General features: G+C 42.7%; 2 protein-coding genes across 3 annotated transcripts; both read right to left on the bottom strand.

Moving 5' to 3' along the window:
• Nucleotides 1-379: 379 nt before the first annotated feature.
• On the bottom strand, nt 380-9,786 carry LOC103636402 (uncharacterized). Of its 2 annotated transcripts, XM_008658759.4 has the most exons (16): nt 9,590-9,786; nt 9,256-9,399; nt 7,419-7,551; nt 6,198-6,456; nt 6,018-6,112; nt 5,886-5,935; nt 5,326-5,375; nt 4,128-4,951; nt 3,667-4,026; nt 3,450-3,591; nt 3,016-3,152; nt 1,853-2,886; nt 1,640-1,673; nt 1,275-1,386; nt 1,054-1,183; nt 380-947 (listed from the first exon to the last, which is right to left on the bottom strand). In XM_008658759.4, exons 3-16 carry the CDS (start codon nt 7,435-7,437, stop codon nt 849-851), a joined length of 3,345 nt encoding a protein of 1,114 aa, XP_008656981.1. In that variant the 5' UTR covers nt 7,438-7,551; nt 9,256-9,399; nt 9,590-9,786; the 3' UTR covers nt 380-848. The 2 variants fall into 2 exon arrangements, with proteins under 2 accessions (XP_008656981.1, XP_023156685.1); XM_023300917.2 differs by lacking the exon at nt 7,419-7,551 and having other exon boundaries at nt 3,667-4,020.
• A 2,177-nt stretch (nt 9,787-11,963) lies between these two features.
• Nucleotides 11,964-14,090, bottom strand: LOC100275633 (uncharacterized). Its single transcript, NM_001149680.1, has 2 exons — nt 13,709-14,090; nt 11,964-13,613 (listed from the first exon to the last, which is right to left on the bottom strand). Exons 1-2 carry the CDS (start codon nt 14,062-14,064, stop codon nt 13,553-13,555), a joined length of 417 nt encoding a protein of 138 aa, NP_001143152.1. The 5' UTR covers nt 14,065-14,090; the 3' UTR covers nt 11,964-13,552.
• Nucleotides 14,091-18,923: the final 4,833 nt, after the last annotated feature.

The raw sequence follows: 18,923 nt of genomic DNA, 5'->3' as shown, positions 1-18,923 counted from the left end.
GCACCCACCGTCCGATAGATACGATCGACCACGCGCCACAGGAACGCTGTCGCCGAATGATTCCGGCACCGACTTCTCCTCTGCGCGCCGTCGTGGTTGTCGCTTTCCCTACCCCCCTCCCCCCCTTTGTCGAGCCATCGGCGCCGTCCAACCGTGACCGTGACGACATGATCCTCTTGCCAGCCACTCGTCGTCCTCTACCGATTTCTCGCCTTCTCTTCTCGTTCCTCTCCTGCTCTCGTCTCTTCTTCCCTGGGCCACCATCGCCCATCGGCCTGTAACGGGAAAACAAATCACAAGCCACTTTCTTTCATCGCGAAAGGCACGGATGTACGAGGCCATTCCTCATCTTTACCTCATATCCGGCATGGATTCATGGTTCACAGGAAAGGTCACTTGAATTATTGAGTTAAAACCGTCAGTCCTCACATAGTCAACAGGCACATCAATACATCATTCATCATCTCGGGCTGTCCCTGTCCTTCTCGTATACAATTCCTCTACGGGCTTTAGCCAGTCTAAAGCGACAGTAACTTAGGGGAGCATGAACCCTAGCAGATTACATGGCGGGCTTCACCGAGTGTCGCTAAAATCATACTACTACTATATACTGTTGGATAGCCGACGGTACAACACAACCACCATCCTACTCGGACAGACGCCCTGGCAACAACAACGGATCAGCGCACCAGATGCTACAGGGGAGGGGAACTGCAACAACATACACAAAAATGGTTTTGGAAGAGGAGGGGGGGGGGGATATCTGCGGTGTTGTTGTTGGTCGGTGTGATGATGGATACAATGGTAAGAGGGAATGTATCGCGCCAGGGTACGCTGACTTTGTTGAACTAGAACTCTGACATGAGCAGCTTCGGGCCTGGCTTCACGCTCACAAAGTCGAAGGGGTTCGGTTGGTCCACGCTGATGTAGTCCTTCGTCGTCAGCACCTGCATGCATGGGGGTGAAACAAACATATAGCAAGCTAGTTGTGGCACTGCGATGCCCTGGGAGGCTAGCTCGGCGCAGAACCGCGAAAAAAATCAATCGGCGTACCAAGGTCTCGAAGAACATCCTCGACGCTTCCTTCCGCGTCTTCCCGCGCACCAGATGGTCGATGGCGACGCTCTTCCTCCCCAGACCGGACTCCTCGTCGAACAGAGTCTTGAGATATCTCGCGACACCCCTGAACGGAGGAGACCATAAGAATGTTGGAGCAAGGCCCTGGACATACTGGATAATCTCGTGCAGCTCTCTCTCTCTCTCTCTCTCTGTACCTGGTGCGAGAAGACCAGCCGCTGTTGTCGAGAGACTGGAACTCACTGGGATTTGGCTCGTCGGCGTCGACGAAGTCGTCGTCGTTGTCGTCGTCACCATAGTTCAGAAAATCTGGAACGGCACAAGGTCAGTCAGACGGTGGGAAAGGGCTTGTGCTAGCTCTGTCACAGCACAGGACCAACGAAGACTTAGCACGCGCTGGTTGGGGAAACGTTTGCTGTGTTCTAATAAACCCAGGATGTAATTATCGTCCGCAGGATTGATTGTGTATAAGTGAAAAAGAAACGTCCTAGGTGCCACTCGGAATCTCCTATCCGTACACGTAGGACATACACATCAGAGCACATCAGAGTGGATAAACTACCTGTATCAACGCCATGAATCGCACTCCCAAAATCCTGTAAACGGAAAACAGGAGACTAATTATTAATATGGCCTTGATGTAACTGCACAAAACAGTGCAACTAGTTCTACAGCAAGTATTGGAATGGGAAGGCCAGGAAAAGCATGATGTAGTAAGCAATTAAAAGGTTCTCATGGCATCTGCAAATTTTGAGTGTGTGTAAAATGGACTCACGTTGCATTCCTTCACTTCATAGTCATTCATCATATCCAGATCCATATGAGAACCCGTGTTGTTTTCTTGGAAGCCAGAATTATCTCCCGTAGCAGACGCGGCATTTTCATCCTCCGTTGGCCGAGGAAAACCAGAGGCATCTTGATTATACTCCACCGTGTTTTCATCCTCGGTTGGCTGAGGAAAACCAGAGGCATCTTGATTATACTCCACCGTGTTTTCATCCTCTGTTGGTCGAGGAAAACCAGAGGCATCTTGATTATACTCCACCGTTTTTCCATCCTCTGTTGGTCGAGGAAAACCAGAGACATCTTGATTATACTCCACCGCATTCCCACCCTCCGTTGGTCGAGGAAAACCAGAGGCATCTTGATTATACTCCACCGTGTTGTCATCCTCTGTTTGTCGAGGAAAACCAGAGGCATCTTGATTATATTCCACCCCAGTAATCTCAGAAGCAGGGACCTCAGTACTCCCAAAAAGATTAGCGTCTCTATGAACAAAATGATTAAACTCCCTTGTCATGCCGTCCACTGCATGAGCACAAGCTTGGCCAGAGTTATCTAGAACCACATCTTGACTAGAAACATTTGCATCATTACTCCTCTGCAAATCAGATGGAACACCTTGAAAACGGTCACTATACAATGTATCTACTTGAGCATGCTCTCTGTCAGGAGGTGCCACTTCGTGCTCATTACCAATAAAAGGTTTAGCCACCTCTTGAAGCTGAGTGCCGACAACAAAATCATTAGATGCACGGTTAACCTGGTAGTCAGGAGGAATTTGCAAACCAAAAGCAGCTGTAGCGCCATATGCAACATTTGCGCCTGACAACATGGCATCTGATTGAATCCCATCTGGTATGTGAAGTGGGCCATCAATAGTAGCAGAACCAAACCCAGCAATATTTCTATATTCTGGTATTGTTTCAGGCATGTCTAATTGACCATGTAGTTCCATTCTCTGAACAGCAGGGTGTACAATAGTCTCATATGTCCGATTGTGTAAATTGTTTAGCTCCTCAGATAGGCCTTGTAGAGACAAAAATCAACCAATCATCTCTCAAAATGCTTCCAACTTTCTTTTTTTTTCTAACTTTTGATTTGTCACGGCATGCAGAAATAGAAACCAGAAAAACAAAGACAACACAAGAAACTTACAGGAAAAGATGGGCTCGTGGAATAAATCATCTTCCAGTGAACCTTTCTCAATCATCCATATTTCGGAACGAGTGCATGGAGCCTTTTTACGAATGCGCCGTATATCCTCAGTATTGATCAACTGTTGCCGTATAGTACTGGAGAAAGAAAAGACGGTCAGCAAGTATACTCACACCAGAAGTTATTTTGGAAAGCATTCATTAATTGCTTGCAGAGACGCATTCAGCATCTCTACATAAGAGCCTGGTTCAGGTTGGCATTACAACCACATGACAAGAAGTTAAGGCCCTTAAGGGGCTATGGAGATAGGGATTTCATATCCAGACAGGATAAAAAAGAGGCAGTAAGAATTCAGCAAAGAATAAGCTTAGGAAAACAAGCAGATCCTTGTTCACATAAAAAACTCATTTGACAGTTATAAAGCAAATACATACTCAGCATGCAGGACCATGGCATCATCTATCTGCACTTTTCTCTTGAGTGTACCCATCTTCGACCCCAACCTTGGGCGTTTCAGAGATGATTCCCTTGGTGGTAGTGGTGTTGAATCAAGTGTGAACCCAGGGGTCCTACCGACTAATGCAAAGTCAAGTGATTAGGTAAACACACTAAATCCAGGCGACAGAAATGCAGTTTATAAGTTATACATACCTAAAATAGATGCCAGTATATCATCATCATGAGGAACAAAATCATTGGTTCTTTTAACATGTGGTCGGCTAGGCAACTTTTTAGTGGTCTCACTCTCTAAAGCTGGTAAGCTATATTCCAGGTGTCTTTTTCTGCTTGTTAGGCTGCCTATTATGTTACTTCCATCAGATTCAATTGTTCCTTTTTCCGCAGTTATCTGCCCCAAGTCAATCGCATGATTGAATTCAGCATTCGGAGCTGTCAGCATTTTCTCAGGCTCGGCAAATTCTGAAGTTGATAGTTCATTCAGTCTATCGTTAGATGCCACTACTTGTTGCATTGCTTGGACTTCATGTTGAAAATCTGCACTTAGTACTGTACCTAAATAAAAATAGTAGAAAAGTTACATGATCTCTAACCCTGGCTGTCAGTGACCATGGCATGGGGAAAATAAAAACCAACAAAGGATATCAAATGATTACCTTGTGCATCAAATAATGGACCATCCATCTGTACCAGGTTCACCACAGATGGTCCAGCAGAACCATCAACACATGGCTCTGAATCATTTACAGCCAAAGGTACATCTTCAATGGTTGCATTGACAGTTACCGTTTCATCAACCGATGCAGCTATACCATCAGAGCCGACCAACTTATCAGCAGCAGCTTCCAAGTGTGAAGCTTGACCCTGGGATGGTAAACCCTCACTTGTGTGCTGTTGCACCGATGCATCAGAGTCCTGCACAACAGAAGACTCAACTTGCACCGGTTTCGCCAATCCAAGTTCTGTCATCTCAGCACCCACCACATCACTGGCATTTCCTGTAGCTGAATGGAGAAAATCTGAGGCTGGTGCAGCAGGAGTGTCAGCCTTTGCAGTTTCATCATTAGTTGATGGTGATGCCTTTCTCTGTGGACTCAGAACAGGACTTTCATGGACTCTGGAAGGAACTGTCTCTTCCATTAAACCAGGTGTAGCTGGGGCCTGAGCGCTAATGAACTCTGGTGATGCAGGTTCATCACAAGTAAATGGGCTAGGTTGATAGTACGAAGTTGATGGGCCTGCAATATCCTCATTATTATGCAATAATATATCATTCAAATCAGGAGTCTGTACATTGTAACCAGTCCAGTTACGGATACTGTTTCCTCCTAGGTCATCTGCATTCAGTGGACCTAACTTTACATGACTAGAAGGCCCACCGTCCATGTTGCTGTATCCTTCAGCTGTTATGTTTGTACTTTTGTTATCATCAATCTCCATATCAGTAGAAGGGACCGATGACCGACCTTGAATAATAATACTGAAGGCACAAACAAAGAAAGATGAAACCAGTGTAACTTCAGCAAAACATGATCAAAAGGGCAACAATGCAACATCACCTAATTTCAAATGTACAGTTACTACACGCAGATAGCTGGTATTCTGACAAAAAAAGGATTTCTAAATAGAAGTTACTAAACAAAGATAGCTGGTATTCTGAAAATATCATTGAACTTCACAATCCTAGTTTTGCAGCATAGATAAACTTATAATCATTCTCGGAGAACCAGGGAGTCAAAACTTTGGATGTAAAAAATACACAGATTGTTACAGCCAGACAAAAAAAAAGTTAAATCAAATGTCCAAGAGATGATAAGAAAGACCATATTCAAAAAAAAAAGGAGGCAACTTTACCCATCATCAGACTCGAGATGAATTGAGTGGTCCTTGTTCAGAATTAATTCCTGACAACAGAAAAATATAATCAGCTCTTAGGGGTGTTTGGTTCCCCTGACTAAAGTTTAGTTCGTGTCACATCATATGTTTGAATATCAATTATAAATATTAAATATAGGCTTAGTTAATAAATTTGTATCGTCTTTCAGTCTTCAACAGTGTAATTAATTTTATAATTAAACTATATTTAATACCCGTAATTATCATTCAAACATTCTATGTTACAGGGACTAAACATTAGTTGGGTGCCTGGGTGGAGCCAAACACCCCTTTAGTCAGAAAGTTTAATGCTGGTATCATAAAGTCAGGCCACTCTTCTATCTAAATAAGATAAACTATCAATACAGATAGGACCTTTTCATTTATTCTAACTTACAATGAAGAAAAATCACAAATTACCTCAACTTCATAAATTGTTAAGTCCGCTATTAGATAGAGCATAGTAACATCATGCAATAAGAGCATAACATAGAGAAAATTATTCCAAGAGCAAAAATGGAGAAAAGTAAAATATTTACCTCCTCCAAGTCCAAGCCAATATGTGATGAACTGCCATCACCAAATCTTTCTGCACATTTAATACTTTACCATTGTTAGAATGTTATTAAAGAAATGAAGTCAGACAATATGTGGACAGACACAGGACCAACCATCTAGGCCAAACTGGGATGTTGAATATCCTGTTTTCTCTGGGTTGTCTTGCAAAGTGATCTGCTCTTTTGTGCTCACATGATGATCAGTATCGCTGGATCAAAGCAAAAAGTGTTCAGAAAAAACTGAACAGAGCATTACTAAATAGTGAACTTATTAAACAGAGGCTGCAGCTTTACCCTTGAAACACAGCTTCTGGCAGTTCAAAATCATCAAGATCGAATGTCTCAGGCAGAGTTATAGAGTGATATGGAGCAGTTGACTCCTCAGGAGGTAGATCAACAGCAGTGGACCTGAAAGCTTGTTTTATCTTCAGCAAAGCTTCGCTGCAGTCATGGAATAGGTAGTTGACCTTCCGAGAATAGATTCTGACCACGCCTAACATAAGATGACTTGATAACCGAAGTGCGATTGGAACGTCAGGGAATATGATGGAATCTGCAAGGATAGCAACCATTGATTTTCAGCTCTGAATTTTAGAAAATGTACAGTGCAGAATTGTTAGGCCAAACACGAATACTATTATTAAATTCTACACAATGTCATATGACCTTCTAGATGGTCAAGTATCAGGGTTGAGTGGTATCAACTTTGTATAGCCTGTATCTGATCCTGCTGCTACCAGTTACATTGTTGGCCGTTGGCCCAACCAAATGCAAAGTAGTGTGATCTATTAGCAGTGTGAATTAATGACGGAGCAAATATGATGAACCAAACACCACATCAATGCTTATGACAGCTGTCCCACTAATAACGATAACAAGAGTACAAGACATACACAGGCTTCCTGAAATTCATGCAAGCAATAAGAAAATAAGATGGCGAAATTAAGCCTAATCCCAAAAAAACATAGGACAGAAGAGGCATTTTTACATTTAGAGGGAAGATGAAGTGACACTAATAAATCATAGCGGTCTGTATTTTCTCTAAGCAATCTTTTTCCTTAAGATGTAATTCATGTTGTTGAACCTCCTGCTAATATATGGTAATTGGTAACCTAATTATGGAATGTGAGGTGATATAAGCTACGATATCTACAGTTTTTCTACATAGAGAATTTGTGTAATTTTGCTTTCAGTAATAACATGGTTGCATGTTTCCCAATAAACAGATGAAATAGCTAAGAGACATCAGTTTATGCTAGGTGCAAAAAGATTGTACAACATAATATAATATGGCATATGGTTGGCTGCCATGAAATTGTTACTACCCTAACCCAACATAATTAACAACTGGTCAGGCCTCCCAGAAAATAACAGGAAGAAAATAGTAGCAATTTCACCGCGTCATAATACAACAAATCAGAACTACCAAGCAGATAATGACTTTCTGTAAGTGGTTTTTTCCAGGAGGCATAACCCGTAGCGTTGGACTTCAGGCAGGTAGTTTCTCATACTCACCTAATTTAGAGATCTCCATAATTTATGACATGTGATGTGATGTAGGCTGAAATTCTCTTAAAATCTTCTTCTACATACAGACCTTGAGTATGCTTTGCTTTCTGTGGTACATGTTTGCAACTTTGTATGTTTTCTATAAAGCATGGATGATATTGCCAGATGGTAAAGATTAATTTATGCATGGTCTAAAAAAATACACAACATAATATCACATATAGTAAAAGGAATGTGTAATGATGTCACTGTCAATATTGCCTGTCTCAACTATTATAACCCTAGCTTAACAGGTCAACTCAACAAGAGAATATTGGGGCAAATAGCGAAAAAAATCAATGAGGCATGTGCAGCACAGAGATCAATGGATATATTTCATCTGCCACTAAAAAGAGCTATTTTTCCAATATTACATCGCAGCTCAACAGATAGAGCTTAGCATTTATGCGGAAGAGTAGCAAAAGGGCCTCTAGCTGAGTTGGTTGAGTGGTCTAAGTAGCACTCCTTAGGTCCTGAGTTCGACTCCCCGTTGGAGCGAATTTCAGGCTAGGGTAAAAAAAATCCCCTCGTCTATCCCACAACAATGGATAACCGCAGATATATCCATTGGACATGGGTATTGTGGAATTTGCTATCCAGGGATACGGGTATGGATATAATAAAGTATCCGTGGATAATTTTTTCGTGGGTATGGAATATGGATATCTAGTATCCATACCTGTTACCCAATGGTTATGAGGTTATCTGACACGTGGACCATCCAAATTCAATACATTATCCTACATTCCCATTTTTTTCAATTTCCGTCCATGACATCTTGTTTGGTGCTGAAATTATCGTTTGAGGTTGCTGGTATGGTAAAGATTTTGAAATGTGATAAAATTGTTGTTTGGTGTTGAATGTTAAAATTGTAGTGGGCAGGCGGGTAACGGATATCCATCGGGTAGCAGATACCCGGCGGGTATGGGTTGAGTTTTGTATCACGGCTATGGGTTCGCAAACCATATATCTGTGTCCTACCCGCCCGATTGCCATCCCCTCATATGTCCCACCCACGCCAAAGCACGGGTCTAAGGCCCGGTCCCGGTTGTTCTCACGTGGACTACGGTGCTGTTGTGTATGGGTGGGACAGGGTTCGGGGGTTTTCTGAACCTGTGTGAAAAGGTCTTCTTAAATGCAATGTGGCAGGGGGGCTTGTTGCAATAAGCTTTACCTAAGAAGTACTCCCAATAGGACAAAACTAATGCAAAAAAAAAACTGTAGTAAAATCAGACACCCCTTCGGCTCAGCAACAACCAACATAATTGAGCAAAAAAGCCATCGGCGCTTTTAACCCTAGCAGGCAATAGAACAATGAAAGCCAAATCTACTGAGTAATAATTTAACACTGGACATAACTAGAGGAGCTAGAATTCTTAAAAAATGAATAGCCCATTGAAAGCTAAAAAAAGGTTATTTGTTTACGCCTCTGATAGTAGCAGGTAGAAGTTATTTAACACTGGACATATCTAGAAGAGCTAGAATTCTTATATTACAGTTATGTAAACATTTATCAGACAAGCTGCACAGCTCGCTTTCTTCTTTTCCTTGTATAAACATCAAGTTTTCTTGGCTGGAGGTAGTATTACATACGCTATAGCCAGCGGGGACAGATACAGAAAAAAACATAAATGACCTAAATTTAGCATTTTTTTTGGTTCTGTGCAGCTACAAGACTGACGAGCATTAGCAAAACAACACTTTACCATCCTACAGGTCAAGCCACAACTCGCACAGACCTAACAGTAAAGCGCAAACCCTAGATCGAAATCAAATTGCTGAAAGCGTAAGCAAGGCCACCCACCTACTGAGACGCCGATGTCCGTGTCCGCGACCTGGTTCTTGCGCAGCTTCCGCTCCAAGTGTGCGGCAATCCATATGGTCCCGAGGGGGCCCTTCTTGGCCAAGATGAACTGCGAGTAGAACATCTCCGGCTCCCCTCCTTAGGCTGAGCAGGGACGAGCCCAGGAAAAAGACATTTTTTTAGCAAAAATAATCGAAGTTAGCTGGCAGAAGACATGTTTACGCTTGTAATTAGTCAATTAGATCAGATCCGAGTAAGAATGCCAAATAGCGCATGTTAGGGTTCGAACGCTCGGTTTCGCAAGGCGGGAAGGGAAGAGAAGAGGCGGGCATACCTGGAGGGTGCTCGTCGCCGGCGAGCTGCACGGCGAATAACTGGCGTCGAGCGGGCTACGGTGAGTGGTCGCACAAGCGTCGCCACGAACGAGAGAGTGAAGGAGAGAAGAAAGGCAGGGGGGGACACTTCAGCGGGCTTTGCTTGGACGCCAGCTTGTGCTCCGCTGACGCCTCTCTGCAGCTCTGCTGCTTGGAGCTGCAAATCGAAGACAAAAAAAATATGGCACAGGTTTCGTGCTCTCACTCCTGTGATTGTGCGGAATCCTTTTCCAGGCGACACGCGTCCAGTAGTTTCTAAAAAAAAAGATTATAAACTGATGGGTGTTTAGTTTCTATGGATTAATTTTAAGTCCCTCTATTTTATTTTAATTTAATTTTTAAATTGTCAAATATTGAAATCAATATAGAGTTTAAATTTACAAATTTAAGAACCTAAAATAGAACAAAATAAAGTGACTACAAATTAGTACCTAGAAACTAAACACCTCTTTAGATTCAGCAAATTGGTAGATACATATTGGGGTTGCTTGATTTAAGGAATCACTGCATCAAAAATAAGGTTGTGCATCATGGATTAATTTCTCAAATTTGGTGGGATGACCACATTTCTCATATTAATACTAGCTAAATAACTATGAGGAATGAGGTGGTGATAGATCAACTCATTTCATTCTTCAAACCAAATAAAAAATGAAGAGTGAAATGATAATGGATTAGTTCATTCCTCGAACCAAACACCTCGTTTGGGAATAAAATCAACCTTGGTCTCCAAATAGTTCTCACTTATTAGGTTAGTAAATATATTTAAAGTATTCTAGCTCGAATTTTCATTTGTACGATAAATAGTCCTCAATTATTAGGTTAGTAAATAGTTCTCAATTATTTGCTCGAATTTTCATTTGTACTTGCAGCTTTAAATTTGATTTCATTTGTACGATAAAGTTCAATAATCATCGTTATTCTCTTTATTAATATTTTCGTTTTGTATGAATCACAGGTTGGTCGTTTTTCTCTTTTTTTTGAAAAAAGTCATCTTCAAACTTGGCCAACGAGAATTTTAAATTCATTCTTTCCACGGCTTCAATTATTCAAAGTCCATCACTCGTGGCTGGTAAATGATTTTACGGTATGATTGACGTACGAAATAGGCTATAAGGAGTGCACAAGAGGTCCCTAAGTCTAGAGACTAAATATGAATATTTAAGAAGTTGGAATATTTAGATACCTCGTTTAAGAATGTGTTGAAGAATGATTTTTGGTTAATAACATCCTAAATTAATTTTAGTGCCTTCTTTTCGAAACTTGGATGTTAGACTATATTATATGTACGACAGTTATTGGGTGAGGTGCAAAATTGGCAAATTAAATACCTCCTTGAGCTGTGAGTCTGTGAAACTGGTCACGTGGCTGTGGAGAAAATGGTAGGAATATTCTCTTAGTTAATATGTTTTTTGGATTTATTGAATTTCAAACGGTTTAAAACGGATATAAGCTGACACGATGTACATGTACACCAATTAAATTATAACGTCGTTAAAATCCGTCATTATCAAGTGATTTGGATTGGTACTGGTCGAATCGTTTAACATGTTATCAAGCATCGATCGATCGGTATCAACCGACATCGATTCTAATATAAATCAGTACCGGCTGAAACCGATATAACCGGTACAGTATAGTCGATGCAGATCTTCCTACACGTGTGCATCGTCAAATGAGGAGTGGTGTAGGTCTCTAGGCGAAAGGGCGAAGTGATTTGACTGTTACTTCTTAATTAGGGCATGACTAAAAGCTAGTAGCTTACTAGCACGTTCATTTTGATCCAGGATTCCAGAGTAGCTCGGTTCAACTCGGATTGTTTATATTTAAATTAAGTTAAACTAATATCTTAATTTATGTAATAACAACCCATCTTATAAGCTAAAGTTATTTATCATAAACTTACACGGGAACTGTATGCTGTAACAACAAGCCATCTTATAAGCTAAAGTTGTAGGCCAGTTTGAAAATTCAAGCCTAAATTTGAACTATCCAAGATTTAATATTATCATCTATTTGTTTTAGAAAATTAACTTAAAAGGTAGTAATAGTTTTAATTCAAAACATTTGGAGAATTTTCATACATTCCAACATAATATTTTGGTGTTACAACCATTTAAGAGGCAGCAGCCTACAAACATAACATATACCGCTAACTTGCAACTCGACCATAATATAGTGTCGATCAATGCAACCTCTCACTACAACACACTAGAAATTGCTCTCACACGCTTGGATGTGTTCTCTATCAAACATATACTAGTGTATAGCGCGCGCCCATGCGCGCGTGCCAATCCGTTTAGCGCAGCATAGTATAATGTAAATGTATGATGATTATATGTATATTAGAGAGTAAATAAGTATATAAGAGCAAAGACAAGGTTAACCAGATTCTAGGGTAATTCAAGAGCCAGAGATAGCTTAAACATATAAAGAACTGAAAAGGTTTCAGTACACAAAAAAGATTCGTGGTCCAAAAGTGACGATGCTCGTCATAGACATGCAAAACAATTACCTGTGCAGAAAAAGGTGAACATCAGTTGTTGTTAAAGAGTCGATGAGCTATTGTCCTGTTGTGCTATGGTTATAAAGGTGTGCGAAGAATAATATGCAAATTATATTGATTACAAACTATGTAGATGGTGTAGTACTATCTAGATATTCATGGCCAGTCTTCAAAAGTTGTTGTTTCAACCTGTAAGAAACGAACATAATTTTAATTTTAGATAATTCTATTGGAGATGTATAATAAGAACCTTTTGGAGGTGATTCAAGAGAGTTTGTAAAATCATTGTTGATGTTGGGTCCAACTTTATGTGGTTGCTGTGTAAAAATGGTCTTAGTATTCTAGTAAGATTTTTTGGGGAAAAAGATGATGATAATATGTAAGTAGCAATTAATATGGAGGCCAACTTTATCTTAAGCTGTGTCGGTTTGAGTTACCTGGAAAGTTAACCTGTGTATATATATAAGAAATGCGTTAAGCATGAGGTGGTATGCTAAAAAAGAGTGCTATGTATGTTATGTGCGATCCATCATCTAATTCCAACCCAATGGCTAGAAACAAAAAACGAACATGTAAGTATTTGATCGAGCTAAGAAGAAAATAAAATCTATGAGTAAATCGATGGATAGGCAAGAAAAGGAATTGCATATGCAGACGCTTGCTGAAGTCCGTCATCTTTGTAAAGGTAACTCAAAGGAAAATGATGTGCGTGCAAAACGAATGACAGATCTTAGAAAAAAAGCACATGATCGATGACGCAAATGATACATGCATGAAGCAGCAAAATCGAGATTCAAAATGAAGGCAGATCATCAGACTAACCTTGCGCCTGAACTGAGGTTGCGTACTGTCAGCTATGTATAAAAGTCGTCTTATTACAGTGGTGAGTTGGTCGTGTCTGGCCAGTCCCAAGCTCTCCCAGCTACCGCCACTGCGAGTCTGAGCAAGAATGTCAGGCTTCATTTCCTTATAATTATTTTTAGGGGCGGGGGCGATTCAACAAGCCCGAAAAAATCGTGCAATAGACAGAGACATTGCTTATCTGAAAGCATGCACACATTTTCGGCTGCTTGGGACCTAGCTAAAAGTAATCTAGGATCTAGCACGTTCGTGCACCTATATATACTTTGTTCATTATCGATCGAAAAGGACATGGTGTAGAGGTAATTACCGAATCATAAGCAATCAGCAGAACGAACAGAGCTCTTTGTTAGTTTCTCTCTTGTCGCACTGTCATGCCTTGCCCACGCAATACGTCGTCAAAAGGGTCACTTTTTTTGTTGGTACCTGCGGATAAGAAAAGGTGAAGAAGAGATCGGGGTAGCATGCGTTTCATGGCCAGGCTTGGTCTTCTGGGATATCGATCTGGATGGATACTACTCGATCTGGAAGTTCCACGGCCTCTCAAATTTCACACTTATTTTGATTGATCCGGCGATCCCGACCACGCATCACCTGAAAATCTAAATCTGTCGCACCTGCGGCAAATGCAAATACCCAAATAGCTTAGGTTAGGGTTTGAGTGTTGGTTTCGCATAGAAGGAAATGAAGAGAAGGAAGGGTGTACGCGTACCTGTCGTTTCCTATATGGAGATAGCGACAGACATCCCCCAGTTGCGTTATTGAGCCAGGGAACGCTTGCCGGTTGAATGGGAGAAGAAAGGCAAGCGGTGCAAGGAGTTCCGATGCGGCGGCCGGCGGCGTAGCAAGTTGGGGATCTGCAAAAAGAGATGCCGCACCATGTTGACGTACTGTAGGCGCGCTAGCTGCAACCTTTGCAGATCCGACCGCGCAGAGGTCGCCAACAACGATGCCAGCGCCGCACCATGTGAAGGGCTCTCGCCAATGCTCAAGAAAAGGTTGAAGAGAGGCGCGGCCAACACGACGGCGTGTGGGGCGAGGAAGGGGATGGCGCTTGTCTGGAAGCATCGCGGCGTATCGTTTGACAGAGTACGTGGAAATGCAGAGAGAGTTCGTGTAGCCGTTCGTAAATGATCGGACGGTTAAAAATATAAAGGCGACGTGGATAGCCTTATCTTTGCAGTTTTGAACCGGCTTTAATATATTAATATATAATAATAATGAGTAGAGAGACAAGGCTAATTAAGCACAACACTTAGACAACACATATCACTAAGGTTCTCGTTTACCCCAAATGGCTAGGCACCGCTCTCTATTTTTAGAGGAAAGGGGTTAAGGTTGTCTCCAGCAATACTCTCTAAATTTCATTCCTAAAAGAATATTCTCTGTTCTTTACAACACACTCTAAAAGATTTCATCCTCTATATCTTCTCCTTCTCCAGCAGTATACTCTAAATTATGTTCTCTATATGAACAGTGATACCAGATTTTGTATTCTATATTTTTCCGTATTCGACACAAAGAAACATATTGTTTGTAGGTCTCAAAAATAAAATACGGTACATATTGCATTCTTAATTATGTAGCCTAAATTACTCATACTTATTTTTACCAACTCATTAACCAAGCTTTGTAGTTTACATTTCTCCGTATTGGACATGGAAAATGATCGTTCGAATGTCCCTACACAGTAATGGCGATTGGCGGCTGGACGAAGGGCCGATGGAGTTGGTCGTTGGTGCCTGGCTGTGCTCGCGATATCCTCCACCGCCGGCTTCGTGTCAAACACCGACGAGTTAGAACTGTGACGGAGGGCCAATGGAGTTGGTGAGAGCACCTAGAGGGGGGGTGAATAGGTGATCCTGTGAAAACTTAAACTTATAGCCACAAAAACTTGTTAAGCGCAATAATTGCCAAGTGGCTAGAGAGGAGTCACAACAAAACACAATACCACAAGAGATCAAACACAGAGATGACACAGTGGTTTATCCCGTGGTTCGGCCAAGACCAACGCTTGCCTACTCCACGTTGTGGCGTCCCAATGGACGAGGGTTGCAATCAACCCCTCTCAAGTGGTCCAAAGACCAACTTGAATACCACGGTGTTTTGCTTTGCCTTTCAATATCCCGTTTGCGAGGAATCTCCACAACTTGGAGCCTCTCGCCCTTACACTTAAGATTCACAAAGAAATACGGAGTAAGGAAGGGACTAACAACGCACACAAGACTCAAAATCAGAGCAACAACACGCACACAAATCGCAACAAGAGCTCGCAACACAACTCAATGAGTTCACAACTCAACAAGAGCTCTAGATGCTATCACAACGAACCAAATGCGTGGAATCGATGTCTTGGTGCTTAGGGATGTTGCAGGAATGCTTGGTGTGCTCCTCCATGCGCCTAGGGGTCCCTTTTATAGCCCCAAGGCAGCTAGGAGCCGTTGAGAACAAATCTGGAAGGCCATCCCTGCCTTCTGTCGTCGGGTGCACCGGACAGTCCGGTGCACACCGGACACTGTCCGGTGCCCGATTTCTTTCCATAAACGGCACAGCCGACCGTTGCTGACCGTTGCAGATCTGGGAGCCGTTGGCGCACCGGACAGTCCGGTGCACACCGGACAGTCCGGTGCCCCCTTCCGACCGTTGGCCCGGCCACGTGTCGCGCGCAGATCCCGCGGCCGACCGTTGGCTCGGCCGACCGTTGGCTCACCGGACAGTCCGGTGCACACCGGACAGTCCGGTGAATTTTAGTCGTACGCCGTCGGCGAATTCCCGAGAGCAGCCTTTTCACGCCGAGTCAGCCTGGCGCACCGGACACTGTCCGGTGCACCACCGGACAGTCCGGTGTGCCAGACCGAGCTGAGTCTTGGCTGTACACAGCCAAGTCTTTCTCCATCTCTTCTCTTTTCTTCTTCTCTCTGTTTCTAATACTTAGACAAGTATATTAGTACACAAAACCAATGTACTAAGGCTTAGAAACATACCTTTAATTGTGATTTGCACTTTGTTCACCCATGGGCATAGATTCACATTTGAGCACTTGTGTTTGCACTCAATCACCAAAATACTTAGAAATGGCCCAAGGGCACATTTCCCTTTCAATCTCCCCCTTTTTGGTGATTTATGCCAACACAACATAAAGCAACTAGAACAAGTGCAAAATCACTTCAAATAAACTTCAAATTTATTTTGATTCGTTTTTGGCATATATGGATCATCCTTTGCCACCACTTGGTTTGTTTTTGCAAATCAAACTCAAATCTCTATCTCTAAGTCAAACACACATGTTGAAGCATAAAGAGAGTCATTTCATAAGAGATTGATCAAAGATTTCAAAAACTCCCCCTCTTTCCCATAATCACTACTTCTCCCCACAAGAAGCCAACTTTTGACACAAAAGATATGAAAGAGTTTTGACAAACCAAAAGCTTTACTCTCCTATTTTCAAATCTCTCAAGTGGTAGCTGATCCATTTATTGCTTTGGCCTTTATTTTCTCCCCCTTTGGCATCAAGCACCAAAACGGGATCAATTTTGGCCCTTTAACCCCATTGCCTCACCAAAGTCATCAATTAAGAGCAAATGGCAATAAGAGTTCATGAGATGAACTTGGAATAAGTTACCCTCTCATCGGAGTGCAGTGGAAGTCTTTCATGGTCCAAGTCCACCTTTTCCCTTTCAAGTCTCCTTCGAGACTAAATCAAGCAAACTCAAGCATATGGTTAGTCTCAAAGGATCAAGTTGTAACACATCTCCCCCTAAACATGAGCATCACTTTGCAACGGACTTGTGAGGTCCAGGGAGTGTTTGTACAACTTGAGCACCACAATAAGCAACAAAATGCAGAATGAACATGATCAAAGGCATAAACACATGTATGCTACAGTTCAATCCAGGTTCCGCGAATCTAAGACATTTAGCTCACTACGCAGCCTGCAAAAGGTCTTCTCATCTAGAGGCTTGGTAAAGATATCGGCTAGCTGGTTCTCGGTGCTAACATGAAACACTTCGATATCCCCCTTTTGGTGGTGGTCTCTCAGAAAGTGATGCCGGATGTATATGTGCTTTGTGCGGCTGTGCTCAACAGGATTCTCCGCCATGCGGATAGCACTCTCATTATCACATAGGAGTGGGACTTTGCTCAGATTGTAGCCAAAGTCCCTGAGGGTTTGCCTCATCCAAAGTAGTTGCGCGCAACACTGTCCTGCGGCAACATACTCGGCCTCAGCGGTGGATAGGGCAACGAAGGTTTGTTTCTTAGAGTTCCATGACACCAGGGACCTTCCTAAGAATTGGCACGTCCCCGATGTACTCTTCCTATCGACCTTACATCCAGCATAATCGGAGTCTGAATATCCAATCAAGTCAAAGGTAGACCCCTTTGGATACCAGAGCCCGAAGCAAGGCGTAGCAACTAAATATCTAAGAATTCGCTTCACCGCCACTAAGTGACACTCCCTAGGATCGGATTGAAATCTAGCACACATGCATACGCTGAGCATAATATCCGGTCTACTAGCACATAAGTAAAGTAATGACCCTATCATTGACCGGTATGCTTTTTGATTAACGGACTTACCTCCTTTGTTGAGGTCGGTGTGTCCGTCGGTTCCCATCGGAGTCTTTGCGGGCTTGGCGTCCTTCATCCCAAACCGCTTCAGCAGATCTTGCGTGTACTTCGTTTGAGAGATGAAGGTGCCGTCCTTGAGTTGCTTCACTTGGAACCCAAGGAAGTAGTTCAACTCGCCCATCATTGACATCTCGAATTTCTGCGACATCACCCTGCTAAACTCTTCACAAGACTTTTTATTAGTAGAACCAAATATTATGTCATCGACATAAATTTGGCACACAAACAAATCACCATCACATGTCTTAGTGAAAAGAGTTGGATCGGCTTTCCCAACCTTGAAAGCATTAGCAATTAAGAAATCTCTAAGGCATTCATACCATGCTCTTGGGGCTTGCTTAAGTCCATAGAGCGCCTTAGAGAGCTTACACACGTGGTCGGGGTACCGTTCATCCTCGAAGCCAGGGGGTTGCTCCACGTACACCTCCTCCTTGATTGGCCCGTTAAGGAAAGCGCTCTTCACATCCATTTGGAACAACCTGAAAGAATGGTGAGCGGCATATGCTAGCAGAATACGAATTGATTCTAGCCTAGCCACAGGAGCAAATGTCTCCTCAAAGTCCAAACCTGCGACTTGGGCATAGCCTTTTGCCACAAGTCGAGCCTTGTTCCTCGTCACCATCCCGTGCTCGTCCTGTTTGTTGCGGAACACCCACTTGGTTCCCACAACATTTTGCCTGGGACGAGGCACCAGTGTCCAAACTTCATTGCGCTTGAAGTTGTTGAGCTCCTCCTGCATGGCCAACACCCAGTCCGGATCTAGCAAGGCCTCCTCTACCCTGAAAGGCTCAATAGAAGAGACAAAGGAGTAATGCTCACAAAAATTAACTAATCGAGATCGAGTAGTTACTCCCTTGCTAATGTCACCCAGAATTTGGTCGACAGGATGATCCCTTTGAATCATCGCTCGAACTTGGGTTGGAGGTGCCGGTTGCGCCTCTTCCTCCAACACATGATTATCTTGTGCTCCCCCTTGATCATACGCCTCCTTTTGATGGACCTGTTCATCGCCTTGAGTTGGGGGATGCACCATTGTTGAGGAAGAAGGTTGATCTTGCTCCAATTGTTCCTGTGGTCGCACTTCCCCAATCGCCATGGTTCGTATAGCGGCCGTCGGAACATCTTCTTCATCTACATCATCACAATCAACAATTTGCTCTCTTGGAGAGCCATTAGTCTCATCAAATACAACGTCGCTAGAGACTTCAACCAAACCCGATGATTTGTTGAAGACTCTATACGCCTTTGTATTTGAGTCATAACCTAATAAAAACCCTTCTACAGCTTTGGGAGCAAAT

The sequence above is a fragment of the Zea mays genome, chromosome 8 (assembly GCF_902167145.1).
Source record: "Zea mays cultivar B73 chromosome 8, Zm-B73-REFERENCE-NAM-5.0, whole genome shotgun sequence".
Lineage (NCBI taxonomy): Eukaryota > Viridiplantae > Streptophyta > Magnoliopsida > Poales > Poaceae > Zea > Zea mays.
This window is presented reverse-complemented; position numbering and strand designations above follow the sequence as displayed.

What these genes read in the sequence shown, in the direction of transcription:
- LOC103636402 (XM_023300917.2), bottom strand. Translation starts at nt 9,379, where the DNA reads ATGTTCTACTCGCAGTTCATCTTGGCCAAGAAGGGCCCCCTCGGGACC. An exon ending in CCAGAAGCTGTGTTTCAAGG is followed by an intron (nt 6,113 to 6,197) that starts GTAAAGCTGCAG and finishes GCTTTGATCCAG; the next exon opens with CGATACTGATCATCATGTGA. An exon ending in TCCATTATTTGATGCACAAG is followed by an intron (nt 4,021 to 4,127) that starts GTAATCATTTGA and finishes ATTTAGGTACAG; the next exon opens with TACTAAGTGCAGATTTTCAA.
- LOC100275633 (NM_001149680.1), bottom strand. Translation starts at nt 14,064, where the DNA reads ATGCTTCCAGACAAGCGCCATCCCCTTCCTCGCCCCACACGCCGTCGT. An exon ending in CTCCATATAGGAAACGACAG is followed by an intron (nt 13,614 to 13,708) that starts GTACGCGTACAC and finishes CATTTGCCGCAG; the next exon opens with GTGCGACAGATTTAGATTTT.